The sequence below is a fragment of the Dermochelys coriacea genome, chromosome 6, assembly GCF_009764565.3.
Source record: "Dermochelys coriacea isolate rDerCor1 chromosome 6, rDerCor1.pri.v4, whole genome shotgun sequence".
Taxonomy (NCBI): domain Eukaryota; kingdom Metazoa; phylum Chordata; order Testudines; family Dermochelyidae; genus Dermochelys; species Dermochelys coriacea.
The window spans coordinates 113,640,876-113,666,109 of record NC_050073.1 but is presented as its reverse complement, the minus strand read 5'-3'; the positions used below and the strand labels follow the sequence as shown (position 1 = coordinate 113,666,109).

Genomic DNA, 25,234 nt, shown 5'->3' with positions numbered 1-25,234 from the left:
CATTAAGTAATTATTCTCTGACCCCTCCTTGACACTCCCCATCACCAGACCAGTAAAAATGTAAATAGATAAAAATAAGAAAAAAGCTTTAAAATAAATATTGATAGGGTCCATCTAAATTGTAAATAAATAAAAATTGAATTCTGCCAAGCCTACTTACAATAGTCATATTGCAGTGATTACTGTACGTCTATCCAGAGATTTATGATATCCATCACCATAGTATCTGAGTCCAGAATGCTATAGTTTTATTTGAAGGGAAGGCCCATCACTGATATTGTTTCTTGCCTGTTTCTGAAATGAATGTAAATGAAAAATGAGGGGCAGATGCTTGTGAGTGGCTTAAACCAGTGGTTCTCAACTAGGGGTATGCAGAGGTCTTCCGGGGGGTACATCAACTCATTCACATACAGCCAATGACTTGTTTATACTGCTCAATATACTATACACTGAAATGTAAGTATATTTATATTCCAATTGATTTATTTTATAATTATATGGTAAAAATGAGAAAGTAAGCAATTTTTCAGTAATTGTGTGCTGTGACACTTTTGTATATTTTTATATCTGATTTTGTAAGCAAGTAGTATTTAATTGAGATGAAACTTGGGGTACAAAAAAAAATCAGACTCCTGAAAGGGTACAGTAGTTAGAAAGGTTGAGAACCACTGGCTTAAAGCTTTAAAGAGAAGGATAATTATGCAAAATTAATTCAAGAAAACAGGGCTGTATCCCTAGCTCTGCAACTGACTTCCTGTGTGGCCTTGGACAAGGCCTTTAAGCTCCTTGTATCTGTGTTCCCATCTGTAAAAGGGTGGTGATAATATTTCCCTAGTTCATAGGAGTGTTATGAGGCTTGAGTCCATTATTATTTCTGAAGCTGTTTGATCTTCTCAGTTGAAAGGACCATCCAAGTAGTAATTTTAATTAGATTAGTTTGCAGATTTGCTGTTGGGATTGTGATAATATTAGCTATAACTATAACACAGCTGCTGCTCTGAAACCTGTCATTATGCAAGGCACTGAATTTAGCCGTATGGAGTGGAAATCTATGAACTTCATGAAAAAACTCATACAGAAGTACTCCTTTTCTTTTCGCAAATACAGACTAACATGGCTGCTACTCTGAAACCTATCTAAGAATGGGTTCTCTTGATGATTGCCTCTCTCCCATCTGGCATAGGTAGACCCACAGGCAATCCCCTCCCTCCTTGCCCTTTATTTTAGGCAATGCTTTACAACCCTTCTCCTTTGATGTGGCTTTTAAATTGGCCAAAAGGGCAATCAGCCTCCTGAGGCTGATGACGATGCTACATTATAAACTGTCCAGCAAATGAGCCAATGACCATCATTTTCATCTCTCTCATTCTTCCTTGTTCAAGATCCTGTTTCTACAGTGCTCCTAACCTCTGCTGTCCTGTGATGGAGAGATCTGAGATTGTTCCAAATCTGCTTATCTCATCCTGAGAAATATGTAGCACTACTGCCAAGCCACCAGAATATACTTGGCAGCCTGTAATAGCAACTGGAAACACAACGTACTTAATGTAATTGTCAAAAAAGGTCACTGCAGAGAAATGTGCAAAGCTCAGAACTGAATTTTCAGAAAGATTCAAGACTTTCTGTCAGCATTTGGGCAGGCACTCTAAAGAGCACAACAGATTTGTATCTGTGGTGGCCCTGCTGCAGCATATCTAAGGGCGGAGGGGGAAGTTAGGTTTAGAAAGTAAATTTTTTCAGGCTAGTTTTTTTCCACATAGCTTCTTTACTGCAATCTCCATAGTCTTACACAGAGTCATAAAAACCACAGTAATACTCTCCAAAAAATCTTTCCCAGAGGTAAAACCTGAACTGTAGAAATGAATAGGGCACATCAATATACATAAGAGCTGGGTGCATATGTAATAATCCTTCTCCCCCATCCAACTGAGCTACCTATAAATCTTATGTCAGGTGCTTTTACGACTTCAGAGTGCACCTTAGGCCTAATCTACACTTTTAAGTTTTGCTGATATAGCTACACAGGCTAAACCCACCTACTGTAGATGCAGCTTATACTAGTAAAAAGAATGCTTTTGCTGCATACCAGTTCCCTGAATGAAATAAGCTGCACCAGCCATAGCACATTTCCGCTGGTATAACTGCGTCTGCACTAGGCCAGCAAATACTGCTAGCATACAGCTGCCTTAGTGCACTTCAAACCTTTTCAGAAGGAAAGGGCAAATCTTGACCAGGCAGCTGCCAGGGGAGATGGATGGCGCTGCAGGGAGCACTCAGTCCTTTGATCCCTGGGGACCCATTCAAATCTTGAAAGGGCCACACCGAGGGCGGCGGTGCCACCATGCAGCTACATTCACTGAGTACCTCCTGCAAGGGTTGCGTCAGTGACCAGGGACACCAAGGCAGGCCTGTATCTGCCAGTCTCCCCTCCCAGTCACAACACAAGCCCTAAGGACTGGCCAGAGAGATGTTGTTATTGCACCACTCCCCCCCTTCCACGGGGACAGAGATGCCCCTTGGAAGCGGAATTAGCCAGCCTGACCTATGAGGCTGAGGGGCAGGGCAAATAGACTGCAAGTCCCAGCGTGCAAAGCAGCACGGCGGAGCTCATTGCACGATGGAACTTGTAGTTTCTAGGGGCTGTTACCAGGATACCCCTGTAAACAATGCTTCCAGGAGCCGGCGGGCTCCCAGGCACCATGCAACCGGTAAGTTTCCCCTCCACGGCTCCTGCACTGACCAGGAGAAGCAGAGGTCATGGAGAAGGGTTTGCTGGCTAGTGGAAGGAGAGGAGGGTTGGATGGTGGCAGGTGATGGTCAATAGCCTCTCGAGTCCCATTCTTTCCTTGCGGGCGGCTGCCCCACATGCAGATGACGCCTGCAAAGAGCCTGAGCAGGGACAGCCCTGGCAGTAGCTTGCAGGCATGCCCGCAGCCCCTAAAGTAGCCAGAGGGGCCAGGCACCAGCTGTCTACGCAGTCTGCAAAGTGATCTCCTTTAAGGGAACAACGGTGATCCCCTGCCTGCTGTTTATTTTGGATTTACCTACTAATGTAGGGGAGGGGAGAATGGCGTGGTAGCTTTTCTACTGGACTCATGGGTTTTCTTTCCAGCTCCATTGAGGACTTTTGGAAAATGACTTTGTGCCTCAGTTTCTGTGCCTGTAAAAGGTTAATTATACTAACATGTTAGTGACACTAACCTCCTAGGGAAGTTGCCTTCTTAGAGATCTTCTAGTGGTGGAAGGTGCTGTAGTATATCAGTGAGAATTATAATTCTTTGTTATCAAAAGACAAATTAAACTGCCTGCCATTTTGGTTTTAATGACCATAAATGATCACACATTTAAGCAAGCAGCCAGAGAGTTATGTCTGCACAGTATAGTTTGCAGACACAGTAAAGTTCTTTATTCCGTTTTGCTATCATTGTTTACACTTGTATCTGATTATCCATCTCCTGCATCACTAACCACCTTCTTCTACTTGATCTTTAACTAAATTGATAATCTCATGTTTACTATCTCAAGATACTGCAACCCCTTTCATCAGAGGATTGCAAAACACTTAAAAAAGGTGGGTATTATTTCCATTGTACAGTTGGAAAAATTGAGGCCCAAAGAGGCCAGAGGCCAAGATCATACAATAGGTTAGTGTGAGCATCAGGAATAAAACCCAGATCTCCTGACTCCCAGTTCAGGACTCTAACCATTATGCAGGCTGCCTTCTGCTGACATTAAATTATTTTGATATTCTCAGGTCTTGTCCACACGACCCTGCAATGCGAACTACTGGCATGTGAACTGCAGTGCACATTAAAGTGTTGCACTCTCACTATCCCAGGTGGACCCTGCTAATGTGATCTAAAAGGTACCGAGTTTACAATAGCATAGCCCTGTTTGAAACATAGTCCTTTTAGTTCATGCTAGCAGGATCTACACAAGGCACTGCAATTCACACCCCTGTCATCCACACTGTGGGGCCATGTAGACAAGCCTTAAGTCCAGTATTCTGACAACATTTTAGAACTGAGTCAGTGTCTGTGTGGATTTCTGTGAAACTGGTTGGTCAGTGGGCAAAAAGTGACAAAAATTAATGCAATATTGGATTTAACCTAATTATCCTTAGCTGAAGAGAAAGGATCCCAGCAACTGGATGCATGTTATCTTAAAGGTGACCTGCAAAGGGTTTTTTAAACATTTGCAATCTTTCCTTTTTAATGATGTATAAAGAAGACTGAAAGGTTTTTGGTGGGTTTTTTTTCCTTCCAAAGTTTTTTTTCTCCTTATTTTTCACTTGGAAAGACAAAGAATGTAAAATCTTATCTTCTCTGGTTTTGTTGGATGACCACTGGGAGGTCTAAAAGATGTTTTGCGAACTCTTCATACCTAAGTTAAATAAGCATGGAACCTGCTGTACCTTTAACAAATATTTCCTTTCTCCAAAGTCTTAAATAGTCCTTGAAGTTAAATAGATGTTACCAGAAACAAACAAAAAATGTGTTTTAAACAGACTGACTAAAACCCCTTTCTGTTCTTAATAGCTTTTCATTTACTGGATTTCCAGAGTCTTCCAATGTACGGATAATTTAAATTTCTAATGTTAAAAAAAAAGTTAAAACCCCCAGCAAATCTTTCAGGCCTTCTTTAGAATCTGAAATAAGCAAAAAAGAATTAAAAACCCGTTTTTCTCTTCCTTAGCCAGTCAGCTTTTGATCCCAAAGATTTTGTCTGTTTGGCCAGTTCAGGAACCAGTTCTCAGGGACTTGCCTGACAACATGTGGGTGAAATGGAGAATTGAGACAGACCAAACTGGTCAAACTACATAGTGTTTGTATTATAAATACTTTGTTTAACTGGATTGAGAATATGCCTGGATTAGATTTTTAAAAGAAGATAAAGAGTTTACACATGACATTATATTTTAATTTTTGTAGATGATAAAAATAGCTCCAGGGGTGTGGTACTGGAAGGAGGATACCAACACACTCGAATTTGCAAGGTAAAAGTTACAATTTTTAAAATGTATAAACTAAGGCCTTGATTCAGTAATCCTTATGCAGGTAAAATTGGATCCCAATGGGATTTTGCCCAAATATGAACTGCAGGACCAGGCCCTACATATTTGTTTTCCTTGTGGAGGGAATAGCTTTTTAACTCTCACTCTGTAGAATATGTTGTTTACCCCGTAGATTAATGGAAAGAGAAATTTTCCATAGAAATAATGAATATGTTAGTGACATTTTGCTTTGCACTGCTCTCCAGCAGAATTCACTACAAGAGGATTCCAGCAAGGCATGTTATATCAGCTAGCACAGGCCTGAGGCAATGCTCTGAAAGCCAAGGGCCAAATTCAGAACTGAAGCATTGGGTGCAACTTCACTGAAGACATGGAGCTGTGTCCACTGCTATGTTTGACCCTGAAGTACTTTCAAGCACCCAGGAACTGTAGGCATAATAGAACTGCGCTGTTCAAGGGGTGACATTGCCCTTAAACATGATTATTTTTTACATTTTTGTGTCAGTTGTGGATTAAGACTTTAATGGGCCGAAATCTACAAAAAATTTGGGCCACTGAAAAAAATATAGGCTCCCTGCGCCTTCCTGAAACAGCTGACTGTGTGAGTATGTGCTATGCAGGGTGGATGATTTGGAGTCGGTCACACATGACTCCTACTTGTTGCCTCCCTGCCCCGTTCATATGCATTCCAGATCTTCCTCAGGCGTGGATTTCTCCTGTGTGTAACGTCTCTTTCCTACTCTGCCCATTACACACGCCCCTTTAAAGACTGTGTCTCAGCCTCTCTGCTGTAAGGATTAGTGGGTTTCCTCAGTTTCTTGTGTCCCACAGTGTACAGGGACCCTGACAGCAAACTCTAGAACAAGATGGCTCACTTTTCAAGCCTATCCTCTCTGAGACATAGACATAGACATAAGAGTCTAGTCCTGTGCTCATTGATTTCAGTCGGAGCAGGAGCAGGAGCAGGCCATAGGTCAGGAAACAAACTTTCCGTTCCTATCTCTCTCTTGCCTTGCAGTGCTCTGTGTGGCAGATGCAGGAGTGGGAGGGTATGAAATTCACCAGATATATTTGTCCATTTCTAAACCTGCCTCGATGGATAGCAAAAGCAATGTCTGACCCAATCACAGTTCAGAGATTTGTCTCAGTGTCTCAGGGAGGCCCAAACATGTGGGTGTTAAATTGCAGTATATACTGAATTTGTTGCACCACTTCCCTGTCCAATTGCACTTTACCTTTCTGAATGTTCACTCTGTATTTGTTACAGCTCCATCCCCACCGCAGATGCTAAACAGAAACTCAAGAAGGGCAAAACCATCCATTTTCAGGAAATGGGTAGTAAAACACTAGACAGGTATTCCAGTTTAAACTCACTTGGTTAAAACAGGAAAGCAGCATTATTTGGGTGGGACCTTTTGCCTATAGTTTTAAGAATTTATATTTTATCTTGATTTAATAAAGTGTTTAAGGCAGAAAGTAATTTGTCACTTCAGCAGTCATTTCAGGCTGCATGGTTAGTGCTCTGAGCACAGGACTGGGAACCAGGAACTCCTAATGTCTGTTCCTAGCTCTGACTCCAGCTCCTTTTGGTTGTGGGCAAGTCACTGAACATCTTTGCCTCTGTTTCCACATATGTTAAAATGGAGACAGTAATACTTATCTATAGAGAGGGGTCTTGTGAGGATGGATTAATTAATTCATGTTGTAAAGCACTTCAAATATTTCATTTGTTGTTACCATTATTATTTATGATACACATGGACTAGATTGGAATACACTAAAAGGCACAGTTAACTTTCCTCTTTTCCACCCATAAGCTAAAATGTCTTTGACCTATGTAGTATGGTCACAATTTATTATATTACCAAATGAAAGAACCACATTCAGAAGTGCTCTGAAGAGTTGAAGGACCTTGTTTGGCTGGACGTGGTCTACTTGCAATAGCTTGTTAAAGGAAGAAAGAAAGAAAGAAAGAAAGACTTCAGAGTATTCATCTTTAAATTGAATCAACTGAAAAGAGAACATCCCAGATGTTAACAGCAAGCTTGTATCTGACTGTAACCCAAATAAGTGGAATTAACAGTGGTTTTTTAAATCCTGCCTGTAGATCGACTTCTAGTATGTTTCAAGATTTGTTTGGTGCAAGATTCCCTGAGAAAAGAATGAATATACAAGAAGAAAAATCTCCTAGGCTGTCAAAGCGGGGACAAAATGAGTGTGTTACATTAGACGATGTTAAATGTGAGTAAACACTGTCATTTGGTCTCAGCACAGTGTTATCCTTACAGATTAGAAAAGTATTTCCTCTAAAAGTTTTTCCTCAGAAATATTTTGACATCCATTTTTTCCACTTTGTGCATTTTTAGATGCGGCTTTGTTTCTGGTGCAAGAAGATGAATCATATCATATACCATCTTTTACAGCAGTTATGAGGTATGTAGTCTGGAATTTGTTCTAAGAATTGTGTGTGTGTGCTGTGTGTTTTAATAACTGATGGTGATGGATTCAGAGCTTGTAAAAAGTGGAGAGCGAAATCTTAGAGATTTAAAATATCTCATCTATAAAGTTCAGTGGAAAGTGCTACCAAATGCATTTCTGCCCTAGCAGAGTACAGCAAATTAATTCCCTTAGTCTTATGAAAGGGTCCTTCACTGTATTTACTAAGGGCTAGATTGTGATTTGGGGCTAAACACTCATGCAGGGTAGTAATTCTAATTGCATCCCCATGCAGACTTACCCACACATCGGGTCTAGTACTAGGCCCTAGAAGGGAGGAAAGAACAAGGTGGAGCCTTCGTTCTGCGCTGCCAATACTAGAACTGCTGAGCTGGTGCAGAAGGTGTCAGAATTTGGTGCTGGTATTTGTCAACAGTAAATTACTTCCCTGCTGCCCAGAACAAGAGGGAAGCGGAGAAGGAATTATACTCCTTCCCATATAGGGGTTATACCCATATAGAGATATGTCCCTGAGGCACAATGGGGTGGTACCACTTCCACACTACCTTTTGCTCAGGGCCCTGCCTACAGCCATCATCTAGCCATAAGGGAATGATCAATTGAGAAGAGAAGCGTTTTTCTGCTTGGATTTTTAAATGTGGGTTTCACACTTAACGATGTATTTTGTACACAGAAGTCATATGTTTTATAACCCACCTGCTTCAGAAGGCCCATCTCCTGGAATGTCCACATGCAGATCCACCCTTCAGTATGTTTCTTGGATTGTGTTGTTTAGTATTTCTGTAGGGGCATGTCCCTGCAAATCCTTACTAGTGGGTGTAGTGCTTACTACTATGAATAAGTCTACTAGGGTAGGAAGCTCTAGGCTAAGTACTAAAGGTTGGTAGACTGTAGGCGCTTTGGGGCAAGGACATGTTTTTAGGTTCAGACTTACATCAGTAGTATTACATACATGAAGGTAATCTTGCTGTCTTCCATTTAGGAGTAAGCAGCTGGATGAGTTCCTCATGGCTCTGCTTTTCTATTTATCGTATTACCTGGAAAAAATGGCCCTGGAAAAGAAACCCAAATCTTTTATGGTGTAAGTAAGAGGCTTTACTGATTTAAGGACACAGGGCCTGACCCTCCCTGTGCAGGCAGGCCTTACTCAAGTGAATAGTACTGTTGCTTCAATGGGACACCACACATGAGCAAGGATTACTGCAGGATTTGGCTCATAGTAGATACAGACTAGCTTTCCCATTACTGTCTCTGTTGGGACATTTGAATGTAAAGGTCTTTTATGTACAAGGGGAGCATTCCGGATATGTTTTGAGATGCTGACACAAACAGGCACCGTTTACAGGGTTAAAGGTGGAGGGCCCAATCCTATAAACATATAGTCCTAGACACGCTGTTCATTACTGAGAATAGTCTCTCCTCCCTTCCTAATGTGTTTGTTCTCCTTTGTCTGTCTTGTCTATTTAGACTATATGCTCTCTGGGGCCTGGACTGCCTCTTACTATGTCGATACACACTGTGCCTAATGAAATGGGGCCACCATCTCAACTCGAGCCTCTAGGTGCTACTGCAGTGCTAATAAACTACAATTTATATTTCCTTTTTCTTCACTAGGATGAGTCATGGTAGTAAGCACTAAGCCCAGCCCTTTGTGTTTGCAAGATAGAGCCCCAAGTAATCAGATAGTTGTTCACTAGTGTCCCACATAATTTACAGCAGCTATTATAAATGAGGAAAGGTGTGTATCCCTCTGCACAAAGTTAAGTCAATCAGCAGTTTGTGACGTTTCAACCTCTTTCCTAGCTTTCAGCAGGATTTTTGACATATCAACCCTAAGCAGGTTGTTATGTCCAGGCTACCTGCCAAATTAATGCCCATATATTATGGAGCTACAATAGAAATTCCAAAGTAGCTAAGGTTGCAAGTAACTTTCCATCATATGCCTGATTTCAAACCCCATCAGTGTCCTTACACAAATAGATTCCACCTGAAATTTTTCATCTGTGGTCTTGTGCCTCAGGAAGATTTGATTTTTGGGCCACGCTTCATTTTCGGGCTCCACTTATAAATGGTTTATAAAGTGTGACTACATGTTATAAGCATGTTGCAGTATGAGAAGTATATGTGAGATGGTTATATACTGTTATCTGGTTTTGACCCAAGTGATTAGACAAAATGCAAGGTGTTGTGAGTTGCTTTTGTTAGGAGGAGAACTTGATAACAGAATCAGTTATCTCTTGGATGTACTCCTGTTTATTTACAAAGAATGAATGAAGTTCTGTTTTGATGAACACAGGAGGAATCAAACAACAGGAGATAGTGTCTTTGCTCAGAGTTCCAACCCTCTTTTCTGCTAGCACTGTTACTAAAAGCTCTCTCTCTCTCTCTCTCTCTTAGCTTTTTCTCAGAGTTATGCTACCAATGCGTCTGTGGCTATACCTAGTAATTCCTTACAGCCTTCTCTGTTTTCTTCTGTGTTTCTCCTGCTTCTCTCACTCAATCCTTTATAATCCATTTGTAAGTGGAGCCTTAATATAAAGTGTGACTACTTTGTTTGTTTTTGTGGGACAGACTGCTATGGATTTGTCTTTGGCTGTGTAGGCAGAGTCATCCCTTGGGTAGGGCGAATCGGGGTGATCGCTCCAGGCCCTGCGCTCTGGGGAGCCCTGTGGGCTGGTGCGATTGGCTGGTGCGATCGGTCCCGAAGAGATGAATCCGTCACAGGCTCTGCACCCCCCTAGGGGCAGCCTTGTCTGTAGGATTGATAAACTCCACATCCATAGGTGAGATGTCTGTCTGACCCTGTAAGGCCATGTCTGCACTACAAAATTAAGTCGACATAACTTACCTTGGCATGCAGCTTCTGCAGTAATTACAATGCTTGTGCATGTCTACACTGTGCTCCTTGTGTCAGCGGTGCACGTCCTCACCACGACGTGTACTGTCTCTGTGGGGCATTGTGAAAACCAGTAACAGTCAACAGAAGTAACACAGTGTCTACACTGATTGTGTCAACCTAACTACATCAACCTTGACTCTACACCACTTGTGGAAGTAGAGTTATTAAGTTGACGTAGCAGGGCGGTTACGTCAGCGGGAGCGAAATTTAAATGTAGACACTTCCATAGCACTGGCTGCTGCTGGGGCAGTCTCGGGCCACCACCTTCCGCAGTAGCAGGAGTTTGGCTGTGGGAGGGGGCTCAGGGCTGGGGGTTGGGGCGTGGGAGGAAGTGAGGGCTGTGGGCGGCGCTTATCTTGGTGGGCACCCTGGAAATGGTGACACGTTCCTCTCTCAGTTCCCAGCCAATGGGAGCTGTGGAGCCGGCACTTGGGGCGGAGACAGCATGTGGAGCTAGGAGCTGAGGGAGGGACATGTCACCACTTCCGGGGAGCCATGAGGCACCGGGTAGGGAGCCTGCCAGCCCCGCCAACCCCCCCACCCAGCACCAGTGCGTATCCTGGGCTGCACGCCACTGCCCGTTCCCCCCAGCACCAGCCAGTGTCCTGGGCTGCTCCCCCCCAGCACCTGCAGCACCTCTAGGCTGCCCCCCAAGCACACCTGCGGCACTCCCAGGTTGCCCCCTGAGCACCCATGGTGTCCCCAGGGTCGCCCCCCACGAGTACCCGCAGTGCATCCTGGGCTGCCCCCCCATAAGCACCTGCAGAATCCCCAAGTTGCCTCCTCTCCAAGATTTAGTCGGGTATATAGTACAAGTCATGGACAGGCCGTGAATTTTTGTGTACTGCCTGTGACCTGTCCATGACTTTTACTAAAAATACCTGTGACTAAAACGTAGCCTTAGTCATAAATAAATAAATGAGATCCATAAATCATAAATGAGATTTCACATATGGTGGTCTTGGATTCACTGGTAGTGCTGTGGGCTGCAACCAGTAAGATGATCTCCTGGCTGGTGAAAGACAGCCTGCAGGTCCTGAAATTGCTAGTGTCTCCATCTGGAAAGGCAAGATGCTGTCCACTTAAACGGTGAGTAGTTAGGCTCTTGCTAAAGAGTATGTAACTTGACTGAACTCACCTCTGCGTTTCAAACATTCTTGCTTTGGAAGGTTATTGAGGCATTCATGTCAAAGGCTCTCTGGGTTCATCTAGATTCCTTTTGCCATGACTCTGTCAATTTGGTTTCAGATCTGGGTATGGTAAAGAAAGACAACCTCTGTTTTTATCTTCACTTGGTGCTCTTCTGACTCTTTACGAGTCCCAGCCTGGGTCATAGCAGATTTCTTACAAATACACTGAGCAAAGAACTCCAAACTCAACCAGCCACCCTTCCAAAAAGCAGTGAAAGTCACTCTACCCTCTGGGTGGCAGTTTGAGCTTGAAAACAAAAAACAAGTCTTTTCTTCACTTTCTAAAAATAATCTTCTACCTTTATTGTTCCTGGAATCTCATATTTCAGAAATGGTTTAGTCTGAGAGTTCTACATTTGCTTTATTAATTTGTCCTAAAAGAGCATGAGAACCTTTCAGCATTTTTTTGAAGGATTTTGGAGATGTTTGCTCAGCGTGGCCCCAATCGTACAATGAACTGTGCCCATATACTGATCTGTTTGCAGGACCAGGGTGTATATCTGAACTTGCAAGAAGTCCCAAGGGTCCCTGTCTAGGCTACAAGAAGGGTTCACAAGTTTGATAAGACCAGAGAGAGTTCCCTGGCAATCTGTGGAGCTTGCAAACCCTGCAGGGTCACAGAGAGCTTATGGGGCCAAGTCCCATGCTGTGTTGCCCCACCAGCCCTGAAAATGCTCTAAATCAATCTGACTGTAAACGGGTCCTCTGGGTTGGTTCATGCGGTGTGATGGTTTATACATATTCTTTCCTTTCATAAACATTCAGACCTATCTCACCTAAACAGAACACCTTTTAAAATAACTATTTTTCCTTCTTTTAAAACAGAAACCCCAGTGTGTTAGACCAAAAAGAACTGGAGGAGACATTGGCTAAGCTAGCAGGAACCAAGAAACACCTTGCCAAGGTGTACTGCATCCTTATTCTTGGACTAGGAATGGCTGAGAAGCATCACATGGCTTGTGGAAAGTAAGGAAATGCACTGAATAATTTTCCCTATGATGACTCCTCATCAGGTGTGCTTATATTGATTGTAGTCAGTGTGGGGCATTGTGGGACGGCTCTCGAAAGCCAGTAACAGTTGACATAAGCAACATGGTGTCTTCACTGACACTTTGTTGACCTAACTACATCGACCTTGACTCTACACTGCTTGTAGAGGCAATTGTTGCCATTACACCTGACATCCAGCCAGTCCAAGCATGGGCAATGGCCCTCATTTTGGGTATGTCTGCAATGCACTCAGCAGCATAGGTGCTGACTCTGTGGGTGCTCCAGGGCAGGAGCATCCATGGGGAAAAATTAGTGAGTGCTCTGTAACCACTGGCAGCCAAGCTCCTCTCACCCCCCGCCCCACCTCCTCCTCCCACCTGAGTGCGCCATGTCCCTGCTCCTCCGCCTACCTCCCAGCGTTTCCCGCCCAGCCGCCACCAAACAGCTGTTTGGCAGCGTTAGCATGCTCGGGGGCGGAGGAGGAGCGGGAACATGGTGTGCTCAAGGGAGGAGGTGGGGCCAGGGTGAGGATTTGGGAAAGGAGATGGAATAGGGGCAGGGAGTGGGTGGAGTTGGGGCGGGGACTTTGGGGAAGGAGTTGGAATGGGGGTGAGGCAGGGGTGGGGCATTATGGAAGGGATGGAGTGGGGCGGGGCTGAGGGCAGAGCAGGGTCGAGCACCATGGGAAAGAGGGAAAGTCAGCACCTATGCTCAGGAGGTGTGATTGCAGCAGGTGTAGGCATACCCAAATCAGCTGTGATCTAGCTAGGTCAAAGCAAGCTTGAGTAAGAATAACATTGAAGCCACAGCAGTATGGGTGGCAGCTGTGTCCTGGTGTTCCAGGCAGGCAGGGCTAACCTGTGCAGCCTCCCATGTGCTGTGATTTCATTGCTAGTGTTACTCACGCTGACTTTGATCTAACCTAGATATGTCTAGATATGCTGCAGTCACACCTCCCACTTGCAGGCTAACCAGATCTTTTCTTTGACAAAGACAAAAGCCCACAATAACCCAGTCCAAGTGAGTACTGCAGGAGGGAAAACACTGGCCAGGGCCGAGTGAGCAGCTCGGAAAATATTGACTTTTGTTATAAATAGGAGGCCTGCCAAGTGATTCATAGAGTGCAAGGCAGATGGGACCACTGTGTTCTCTAGTCTGACCTTCTGCATTACACAGGCCATAGGACTGCAACACATTGCAGCAGGACTTTGGATACCTGACTTGCTGCTCAGATCCAGCTGTGCAGAAGCCTTGGTGGCTATAGGAGCGATGTGGTATCGAGTGGGTCCAGCACAGTCAACTGGGCAAACTGCTGACATTTCCTAAACCTCAGGGGAAATTGTGAGGGCAATGTAGCAGAGAGGAGGGAAGGTTAATACCACTTAGAAGGAGAAAGGTAAACTAATTAATCCATGTAATATATCATCTTGTGATACCAGTGCTATGTCACATACCTCCTTGTGATCAGTGAGCTGCTATGCACCAGCGTACTGTGCTTGCACAGCCCATCCACGCTGTCGGGGGGAGGGATAGCTCAGTGGTTTGAGCATTGGCCTGCTAACCCCAGGGTTGTGAGCTCAATCCTTGAGGGGGCCATTTAAGGATCTGGGGCAAAAAAAACCTGGGGATTGGTCCTGCTTTGAGCAGGGGGTTGGACTAGATGACCTCCTGAGGTCCCTTCCCACCCTGAGATTCTATGATTGCTGTCCTGTTGCTGAAGCCTTTTCCTACCTACTTCCATGATCAAGCTGTTCCCCTGTCCCTCAGATTTAGGTTGCCACAGTAACGACTCTTTCCAAAGCAGAGTTGCTGATGCCCATCCATTCCAGATCTTGAATGTGCATTGTAGAGGAAGGGTAACATGCAACCAGCTACAGTAACTGTTTGCTGCCTCAAGCCTTTCTTCAGATCCCAACGTACCTTCCTCACTTGCTAGGTGTGAGTTAGTGCAAGAGCAACACTGGGCCTGGGAGTTGCAGAAAGGCCATAGGAGCAGTAGAGGGCTGGAGGATGAAGAGAAGAGGCTGCACTTTGGGAGCGTGGGCAGCAGCAGCAGGAGGGGGATTGGGTGCTTTAAGGGTATGACTACACTGCACATTAAGCACGGATCTGTGGGGCGATGGCCTGTTGACTCATGGGTTGCAGTAGTACAGCTCTGGCCAGCCAGAAGATCCTGCATTGGAGCTAGCCTGAAGCATGGTCAGCATGAACCCACCAAGGACTGGGAAGGATGGAGAGAGGGGAGAAAAAGAGGTACAGAGGGCAAGAGAGATGAGGAAAAAGAGAGGGGTGTGTTGGAGGAGACAAGGGATCCATGGAAAAGGGGGGAAGGAAAGATGGAGAAGGGAATGGAGAGGGACATGGAAGAAGAGGAGAGAGTAGTAATAAGGGATGAAGGTGAAATTGGGAGAGAGAAGGAGAGAATGAGAGGGACATAATCAAATGAATGAGAGACCACATGGTGCTGAGGCTACAAAATCATGTCTTATTTGCTCATACTCCTGCATGATGCTGTATTATCCCTCGGAGCTGAGAGGAGGCATGGGGGTCTCTGGCTCCCTGGAATGTTACGAGTCGCTGCTGGTGCAGCCAGATCTACCCTGCTATTTTTAGCACACTAGCTTGAGTGCTGCTAGCATGAGTCTGTCTACCGGGGCAGGGAGGCTCACTCCCAGCCGCAATGTAGATGTACCTTCATTGGCTTCCAAGCCCCACATTCCTTCTTTGCCCCAAACACTCTTCTGTGCTAGCTTGGTGAATGGGGTGTGTGTGTGTCTGTCTGTCCGTCCGTCTGTCCCGCCACTCGGATGGGGTGGAGGGAAATGGGGTTTCCTGTTAATGAAGAGGATAGGGTAACCTGCAATGTGAGCAGACCCGGGGGAGCTCTCCCGATTTCCCAGGGAGATCCCACAGCGGTCTCACTCAGCGTATGCCCCACATTCATGAGGCCCTGAAGCATGAGGAGTAAAGAGCACAGCACAGTACTCCCTGTGTACCCTGGGGCCACAGCATTTTGTGACCAGCTGCTGGATCTCTGCGCTGATTGCAGTTTGGGGTGGTGCTGTGGGGTTGTTTTCATTTTCTTGCTGATTGTACAGGGAGGGTCATGCCAGCACTTTATTTTTCTGGTTGGAGCACAGACTGTAATACAGCCTCAAAGGCTGCAGGTACAAGACCCAATTTGTGCGATGTTTTCTCAGGCCAGCTAGAGCTACTGGTTCTGAAGAACTAATCTATTCATTGTCGTTGTCCTTCCCTGGACAAGAAATCAGTAGAACAGGAGCTCTGCCCTACTTATTGAGTCTGCTGCCAGTTCTCTCCTTTCTCTTTCCTGGTAGAGGGAAAGGAGCAGGGTTGTAGCTATATATAGAGAAGTTAATTTAAAAAAAAAAAACCCTGCAACAATCTGGGTAAAAAGTGAAGAGATATGAATGAGAATTGTTAGTATTATTTAGTATTTACATTATAATTGTGCCCAGAGACTCTGAACAGGATTGGGGCCCCACTGTGTCAGGCTCTGTAGAAACACAGGGGTAGATGTGGTCCCTGCCTCAAAGAGCTTAGAGTCTAGGGCCTGGTCTACACTACATGGTTAGGTCTACATAAGCTGCCTTGTGTCAACCTAGCTGACCAAGCGACTTCACTTAAATTTGGCTCCTGCCAACATAAAGGCCTCTCCACACTGATTTGGTAACATCACTTTCCTGAGCAGTGTAGACAAAGCAGACAATGTAATGAAGTTGACGCAGTGTCAGTGTAGATATTGTGTTGCTTACATTGACTGTTACTGGCTTTCAGGACCTTCCCACAATGCCCTACACTGACCATACAATGGATACAAACGCTCCTAGTGAGGATGTGCACTGCCAACACAAGAAGCCAAGTGTGCACACTCACAAGCAATTTAATAACTGTAGTGGCTGTATGCCAACGTAAATTAGGTTGACCTAATTTTGTAGTGTAGACATGGCCTAAGAAGACAATCTATTTATCTATCTATCTATCTATCTGTATAAGGGTGGCATTTTCAAAAACACCCAGCATTGACCTACCTCTGTTCCCCTTGAAGTTAACTGAAAATCCCACACACCATGAATGTATTTGATTCTATACATCCATCCACCTGTGAGAGATACAAGTTTTGCAATTACATACATAATATATAAACTTTTCCAAATGGACTTAGATTAGCATTGAAATGGCTGAATGGTCACTGGGAATTCCATAGGTTGCCTAAAACAAATGCTATTGTAACACACTGATCAACATTTATTAATTATTAGAGCTGGTTGAGGATTTTTCAATTCAGTGTTTTTGTTGGAAAATACTGATTCTTTGAAACTGTTCATGAGACAAGGTCAGTTTCCACTAATTTCTCAACTAGAAATACTTCTGGGGAAAAAAGTTTTGAAATTGCTAAAATAGTACACTTCAGCATTTTTTAAATGACAAAATTGTTGCTTTGATTCCATATGACTTTTCAGTTAGAAATCTAAGCTAATTATATATATATTTTTTAAATTAAAAATGCAAAAAAGGTCAAAAATGAAACATTTCCAAAAGGTTGAAATGAAATGTTTCAACTGACCCAAATAGGCTGACCAGATAGAAAGTGTGAAAAATCAGGACTGAGGTTGGGGGGTAATAGGCGCCAATTTAAGAAAAAGCCCCGAATATCAGGACTGTCCGCATAAAATCAGGACATCTGGTCACTCTAGACCCAAGCCTGATTGTTTTTCAGATTTTAGGTTTGTGACCATTTTTGAGATTTTGACTTTTTGTCCCAATTTGGAATGAGGAATTTTTTTTTTGAAATCTCAACATTTTTCCAGGGATGGGAATAGCATTTCCCACCCAGCTGCACTAATTATTCATACCCAGCTGTTAAGTTATTAATTGTTCCTGTGAAGTTTTCTCCAAGGGTTTAGAGAGGAGCCTACGCTGGAGGAAGACTAGCGTGAGGCTTCAAATGGCATCCACATGCAACTTAATAATAACTGAAATGTTTGTGAAGCACAGCTTAGGAGTCCTATTTTGATGTTATCTCAGACTGTGTTTTGAGGAGTTCCCCAGCAAACCTATTTGTGTGTATGAGCTTTAGTTCTTTTATGTCTCCAACCCTGAGGAAGGAATAGGTGTGGCTGGCTTTCTCTCTGAAACTGCTGGGACAGATTGTGCAATTTTTTTATAGTGCCAATTTCCTTCTGGGGAAAAGTAGGTTGTGTCCCCAGAGCTGCACACATTCCTTCATAAATATGGCTAAAGCAGGGCCTCACTTGAAGTCTGAGGCAGGACTCACCTGGACCTTGTTGTGGTCCCTAGTTCATAAAACACATAGCTGTGGATCAGAGAGTTGCTGAAATGGCATATGAAGCATTTATTTTCAATTGCATCCACATGCAGGATGCAGGGTCCTATAAGAGTTAGAGAACATTGTGTTTTCATAAGCACACTTGCCTCTGCTTAATGTAGCGTCTGGGTTTGGCTGTGCTTTCCTCCATTATGTCTAAAACATTCATTTCTGCACTCACTGGCAGTTCTACAAACTCCTTTGACTGGGTTTCTAGTGCATGGGATGCACTTCACTCACTTAGCCATTCACATGCTTCTGACAATGCCCCCTCCTGAGCTTGTTGAACTTTACCATTTTCCTAACTCCACCATCATTTTCTTAGCTAATGAGTAAGAGTGCACCAAACACAAGAATTAAAGTTTCCCACTATCTTTAAGAAGTTTTACCTTGGGCCATTTTCTTGGGTTAACCTCCCTCTGCATGGTTAGCATTGGAAGGGAGAGGGATGGAGACCACAGCCCTGCGGGGCTCCAGTTAAATTCATAGAATTCATAGAATATCAGGGTTGGAAGGGACCTCAGGAGGTCATCTAGTCCAACCCCCTGCTCAAAGCAGTTGTAAGGCTATGTTCTGTCAATCTTTCATTTATAATGGTTGGGTTTCCTAGAATGCAGAAAGCAGTTGGAGGATTTTGTCATTAAGAAACTGCACAAGCTACATCATGCTAAAAGGTGAAATCAGCTCTTAAGGGGTCATTTTTCTTAATCCACTGTTAGATTTCACAATTATAATGTTTGTGGCTGATAGCTGGCTGACATTACAGGTATTGATGCGCAACAAAATTTGTTGAAGTGACTTTAGAATTCCGCAGTGACAATGGGCCATGTTGCTTGGCCATTGTTAAGCTCAGGGGCTCCTACCCTTCCCATGTTGAAGGGAGTCAGTTGCCTCTGTGCCATCATTTCTGCTTACCTTGGACCCTGCGTAGCACATGGGGTTTGGGATCTGCAGCTGGGGAGGTGTCAGGTTTGGGGAAAGAGGGCAGAGGAATTGAGTGGGGCTGGTAGGGATGCACATCTTTCCCCTGGCCACTAAAAAAGCCAGTGAACAATTCATGCAGCCTAGAGCATATCACTTTTGCTGTCCCCTCTGTACTGAGTTTTCTGGGTGCACTGGCAACTGGGGAAGCCCTGATCATGTGGAACAATTGGTGTTGCACTATTGGGAAACCAGGGAAAGCTACAGTGGCCCTGAATGCTGGCACAGAGGCACAGAGCCTCTTGCACATCCCTTAGGATCTACCCAGTTCCTGCAGGAATCTGTAGAGCCTGGATTGGGGGGAAATTGCTCCCCATTCCGTGGGAGCAAAGTCTGCCCCCTTGCAGAATGATTGAATGGCTCTTCATAGTTGGGGTTCTGCCTTCCAAATCTAAAGGTATGTCCATGGCAGGGGTTAGCTGTCCTGGTGTCCCAAACATTTGGCACAAGTGTGAATGAGATCAATGTACTTCCAGAGCAAGCCTTTCACGAGGAATGCTACTGATACTTTAACAGAGGCTGTTCTCCTAAAGCTTTGTCATTCTTCTGCAAGTTTTACATTTTGTCTCTGAGTCCCAGAAATCCTCTCCCTTCCATGTCTCATGTATCGTCTCTCAGCTTTGAGCTGATATTGCTCTCATCCTAGCTATGCCTCCGTTGAAGTCAACGAGAGTTTCTCCATTGACTTCAGTGGGTGCAAAGTTAGACCAAGGCTGAGTATTTTTTAAAATCCCACCCATAGGGCCCGATTTTAATAGACACAGAATCCAAAACTCTATGTGGAAATTAATGGGAACCTCATGTGCTCAGCACCTCCAACTGTCAGGCCCATGACATTTGGTCTCTGGCCGATTTAATTAGCTAAGCCACATAGTGTTGTGGATTTTCTTTCTGAGTGAGTCCTCTGCATTGCTGGTAAAGATGGCTGCTCAGCAACCAGCCTTACTGTGCTGGTGAAAAGTCAGCTTTGTGGTAGCCATATGATTTGTGTCCAGTATGCTGTTCAGAGACTTGAAACCATAACTCCAGCTATTAACTTTGTGCTATTGTTGATTGTCTTAGGAGAAAAACATCATCAACACAGAAGGACCGAGAGTTCTTTGAGGTAAGAAAGAGACATTCGTGGATAGACACTGAGCTTTTTCGCTAATCCTAGAATAAGATGAAACAAGGAAGCATCACAAAAGGTAACTGCCCTGGGCTCAAGATATTTGGCTAGATCATCAGCTGATCTAAGTTGACTTAGCTCTGTGGAAGTCAGTGGTGTAAATCAGTATGGCTTCAGCTGAGGCTCTGGGCCAGAATGACTAGTGATGGAGAAAGCAGTGAGTTGTTTAAATTGTCACTAACACACACTTCCTCAGAATTGTTCCTGCTGAGACAAGACACCGAGAAAGTGGGCCACCAATTTTGTCCTGTGTTTTGCATCATCTTGTGTGCTCTTTTACTCAAATTTTGAAGGCCTCCATTTTGTTCGTCATTGTCCCTACAGAAAATAAAACAAAGCAGCTCAAAGTCTTCATGAGCAACCCTACAATAACAAAGCAGTTTGCATGTGATGAAAGGAAAAAAATCAGCAAGAAAATAGAGTTCAGTTTGAAACTTCCATTTGGGTTAAGTCCAATTGCAGCCGTGAGCCTAGCACTGTGTGATTCAGAAATGTAACCGTCTTAAAGATGACAGTAACATTTCCCATCATTCTTAGTAACGTTTCCAGATGTCTATGCAGGAATAGCCCTGTGAACAGGTTTTGACAGTTAATTTCCAGATACCATACTTCACCAGATTCATAGAAAACATTTGAAACCAATACGATATTTTGGACTCCTGTGGATTGTGATGTGCTTACTTAGGGCTTGTCCACACCTGACATGCTACAGCAGCATAGCTGCGGAGCTGTAGCACTTCTGTGTAGATACTACCTACACCGACGGGAGGGGTTCTCCCGACAATATAGTTAATTCATCTCACTGACAGGCTGTTACTAGGGCCTGGTCTACACCGGGGGGGATCGACCTAAGTTATGCAACTTTAGCTACGTGAATAACGTAGCTGAAGTCGACATATTTAGACCTACTCACTGCAGTGTCTTCACTTCACTGCGGTGAGTCGACTGCTGCTACTCCCCTGTCAACTCTGCCTGAGCCTCTCGCGGTGCTGGAGTACAGGAGTCGACAGGAGAGCGCTTGGGGGTCGATTTATCGTGTCTAGACTAGATGCGATAAATCGTCCCCCGTTGGATCGATCACTGCCCGCCGATTCAGCGGGTAGTATAGACATACCCTATGTTAACAGAAGAATTCTTCCATCGACCTAGTGCTGTCTATACCAGGGGTTAGGTCGGCACAGTTACATCTCAGAGGTGGATTTTTTACACCCGAGAGATGTAGCTATAGCTATGTAAGTTTCTGGCATAGACCAGCTCTTAGCAGGAATTCTAGGTAATGGGAACATGTTCAACCTGTGCCAAGTATCCCTGGTATTTAACCAGGCGCTAACTAGGTGAACATCTAAGCTTTGATCTTTTAATACTGAAGTTGCCAAGCAAGGATGAGATGCGGTGATCTCATTTCTCGTAGTAGCATTCGGTATGTAATTTCATTTCCAGTTTTCTCGGTAAATTTTTAAAATGTAATGTCCTATTCTCCACTTAATCCCTATGACATTGCCGTGACTAAGTGTGGGGAGACACTACTGTTCCCAACTGAAACACAAGCATATCGAACAGGACTCAGGGTGTTTGGCTCTAAAAACGGCCATCAGTCGAGGGAAGTGTCACATTAAGAGACATTCTACTGTGCCACAAGTCTCCACTGTGAAGAATATGCTGTGATACTGGGTCAGATTCTATGCTGATGTATCTCTGTTGACTTCAGTGGAGTTACGTCAGCAGATAATTTGGTCCTCCCCTTTGTATGCTGTGGTTTTCTCTATAGAACAGCCATATTTGGTAAGATTGGTCTCTGTTCCTGTTTAGTGCTTCTACAACTTCTGTACATACGTGGCCTGGGTGGTATTCAGACAGAAGTACTTCCAAGAGATTCAGGAAGAAGTGGGCAGGCTTCTTCGCTCTGACATATTTAACCCCGCGTTGAGAGAGAAGAACAGCCCCGACCTGCAGAAAACAGATGTCTCTGCTGATCAGAGGAAAGTTATCTTTCCCTATCACAGGTACCACTCCTTGCTTGTTATCCTGGCACATAGGGGAGTTCGCACTGCACCACCCAGATCAAACGAAAGCCTCATTTGTTTTTTCTGAAGGAGTGTATATGCCAGACGCCCTGCGATAAAGAGTGTCATTGGCCAGCGCTCTCCGGTGCTCAGTACACTACTGCCCCTGCCCAAAGACAATGCTGAGTATCTCTTCCAGAGCCATTACCTGCATCGGGGCAGAACCCTTCCAACCAGCAGCAGCAAGGACCTGCCGGACTTCTCAACTGTTGAGCTTACACCCAAGTAAGGAGCTGTTTCCATGAATGTTGGCTGTATTTCTGCAAGGGATGGTTGACACTTAAAGAGCCCTTCCACCGTAACGGGGGGGTGGTGTGTCTGATGTACTTAACTGAAGGCCCCTGCACTCATGTTCCTTCCCAGACCCAGCAGGACCAATGTAGTCCCACTGCATGGTGGGAGAGCAGGATTTGGGGACTTAATTGGTGCATGATCCCTGTGCACAGAGGCGAAGTTTTCCCTCAGGGTAATGCCTGACCCAGGTAAAGTTCTTTGCAATTTTCCATATAAAGTTGCAAATTCCACCCCCCCACCCCAGTTTTCCTTAGCCCTGGTGCTTCAGTTACATCAATGACTCCTTTTGAAACAGGGTTGGCATCATTGGAGCCCTTCGCAGCAAGTTCAATCCCCACACTCTCATGCCTATTGGGGTGATAGAGGAGGAGGAGGAAGAACAAAGAACAAAGAGAAACGGTTCCTCAGTCAGTTCATATGACCTGGCTTTGTCATCCCACAGAGGCATCCAAGTTGGAGTCGGTCGCCCGAGCATGGTACTCTCGAGAGCAACTACAGACGGGGGACTACTCTGAGAATGGTTAACAGAAATGGCGCCCTCTAGCATTGAGGGTAATTCTAGCATGTGTTAAGTAAACCACCTTGAAGCTTCATTTTTAAGAGCAGAGGTTATTTGTTACAGGTAGTGCAGCGTAGTGAATAGGGCATTGGACTGGGATTTAGAAAACCTAGGTTCTATTCCCAGCTCGGCCACTGACTTGCTGTGTGACTTTGGGCAAGTCATTTCCCCCACTTGGTGCTTCAGTTTCCCCATCTGTAAAATGGGGATAATGATACTGACTCCCTCTGTAAAGTGTTTTTAGATCTATGGACCAAAAGAGCTAGATATGATTATTATATATTCCTTTAAAATTTGCATTGCGAGAAGATTCCTAAAAGGATTAAAAGTTCTGGAAATGATGGTTTTATGGGAATTTCCTCTTACATTTTTAATGTATTCTGTTTACTCATTTTTGATTTCTGTAGTGTTTCATTGGGCTTTGCACACATGCATATCTCCAGACTAATGCATGACAAATGTTGATAAATGAATAGCAAAGACGAATCCACTATTTGAAGATATGGGGCAGATCCTTAGTTGTTGTAAATCAGTGTTGCTCCACTGAAATCAAAGGAGCTATGTGATTTACTCCAGATGAGGAACTAACCTGATGTATTTATTATGTAACATTTATCTCTTATCTTTCATTTTCACCAGTGAGAAAAATAGGTCCTAGAATTAACATCAATTAAAATATGCATTTGGGATGTCAGCATCATGAAATAAAAAGCTCATCAGTCCATAAGTAAGGATAAAATTATGTCCCGAAGTCTTGGATTCTGTGACTTTCAGAGACCTCCGTGACATTTTCCGCTTCAGCCCTGTGTTGGTGGGGCTGGAGTTCCCAAACTGCCAGCCTCAGAGCTCTGAGGTTCCACAAGTGGTGGGGGCCCCAGAGTTCCCAGCCACCATGGGTGGCAGGGGGCCCCCGGAGCATCCAGCTGCTGGCCTTGGAGTTCCCAGCCACCATGGGCAGCAGGAGCCCCACAGCTGCTACCACCGCAGGTGCCCTGAAGCTCCCAGCCTCCGGAGCTGCAGTGGGGGCTCAGGAGCTGTCAGCTACAGCGGCAGGTGCTGGACAGCATGTGTTGGGCTTCAGTCATCCCCTCCCCCATGGGGCTCAGGCATCAGTCAGCCTCCAGTCAGGGTCCCCCCCCTCCTTATTTTTAGTAAAAGTCACAGACAGGCGTCCGTGAATTTTTGTTTATTGCCTACCACCTGTCCGTGACTTTTCTCTTAATTATAAGAAATTACAAGGATTTACCTATAAAATTGTCCGTATTCTGTTACCATTACCATTAGCAGAAAACTGTGGTGAAATCCTGGCCCTTTTGAAGTCAATGGGAATTTTACCATTGATTTCAGTGCGGCCAGCATTTCACCCCTTGGCTCTAACAATGAAAGAAAACTAACGAGGGGTAGACATTTCTGAGAGCTGAGAAGAAAACTTAATCATCTCAGTGTATTGTTTAAAATGCTATCTATGGGACCACTACAGTCTCCTCATGTACACAGATGTTGAATGCAACATGCTTTGTTCAGAAAAACACTTCTATATTATTCATTTCTGCATTGGTTTAGGGAGGCAAGTTAGTGAGAAGACAAATACACAAGAATCAGATATGGGCTTAGGTAAATGTCCTTTTCTCATGAAAAACAGATTGTTGCTAGGATATATAGCAGAAGTTCCAAACACCTGGCCCCTCCACTATGTATTTATCTCATCCTCATAACGTTGAGTTTTTGCCAATATTAAAGTTTCATTTTTAGAAAATAATCAGTAAAGTAAGATTGCATCGTGTGTAACATGACCGTAATGCTGTCACATATGGCCTGAAAAATACACTGAGAGGAGGCTGTTTATCTCACTGATCAGAGTCTAATGATGACACTTCAAGGGCTAGATTTTCTAAAAACTTGGTAGGGCCAATGCACATACAAAATGCACACACTGCTTGGTTTTGGGAATCCTCAAAGTCCCCTGTGTGGTGTATTGAAAACTGTATTGAAATTGTAGGTTGTCACTTTAAATGGATTTTTCCTGGTCCTGCTTGCAGGCTAGGGGTTTCTGTAAGGAAACATGTGATCTGGGTCCAGCAGCAGTCAATCTGGAGGCAGACAGCCTATAGTAAGGTGAGGTGAATTGTGCCTTGCTGCCTTAGGGAACAGTCGGATTTCTTTCTCTCTGTTTTTGGGCTCTTGTATGTTATCATTCTGAATTGTAAGGAATAAAGGTGTTATTTTGCAACCTTCCAGCAAGAGTATTTATGTGTTTATCTAACTCCTC

At 44.3% G+C, this 25,234-nt stretch overlaps 1 protein-coding gene across 4 annotated transcripts; it reads left to right on the top strand.

Annotated features, from left to right (window-relative positions):
- The first annotated feature begins 2,631 nt into the window (after nt 1-2,631).
- Nucleotides 2,632-25,200, top strand: PPP1R36 (protein phosphatase 1 regulatory subunit 36). 4 transcript variants are annotated; one of them, XM_038407770.2, is made up of 11 exons: nt 2,632-2,708; nt 4,932-4,996; nt 6,282-6,368; nt 7,122-7,255; nt 7,381-7,447; nt 8,454-8,552; nt 12,386-12,526; nt 19,944-19,986; nt 21,859-22,052; nt 22,143-22,337; nt 22,702-25,200. In XM_038407770.2, the coding sequence occupies exons 1-11, from the start codon at nt 2,667-2,669 to the stop codon at nt 22,919-22,921; spliced, it is 1,287 nt and encodes a 428-aa protein (XP_038263698.1). In that variant the 5' UTR covers nt 2,632-2,666; the 3' UTR covers nt 22,922-25,200. The 4 variants fall into 4 exon arrangements, with proteins under 4 accessions (XP_038263698.1, XP_043373741.1, XP_043373740.1 ...); XM_043517803.1 differs by lacking the exon at nt 2,632-2,708 and adding an exon at nt 5,260-5,442 and having other exon boundaries at nt 4,933-4,996; XM_043517806.1 differs by lacking the exon at nt 8,454-8,552 and having other exon boundaries at nt 2,683-2,708.
- The last annotated feature ends 34 nt before the right edge of the window (nt 25,201-25,234 follow it).

Bases quoted from the DNA above. Each gene is read 5' to 3' on its own strand.
- PPP1R36 (XM_038407770.2), top strand. From the start codon at position 2,667: ATGCTTCCAGGAGCCGGCGGGCTCCCAGGCACCATGCAACCG. The intron at 2,709-4,931 runs GTAAGTTTCCCC...TAATTTTTGTAG, and splicing joins TCCCAGGCACCATGCAACCG to ATGATAAAAATAGCTCCAGG. The intron at 12,527-19,943 runs GTAAGGAAATGC...TGATTGTCTTAG, and splicing joins CATCACATGGCTTGTGGAAA to GAGAAAAACATCATCAACAC.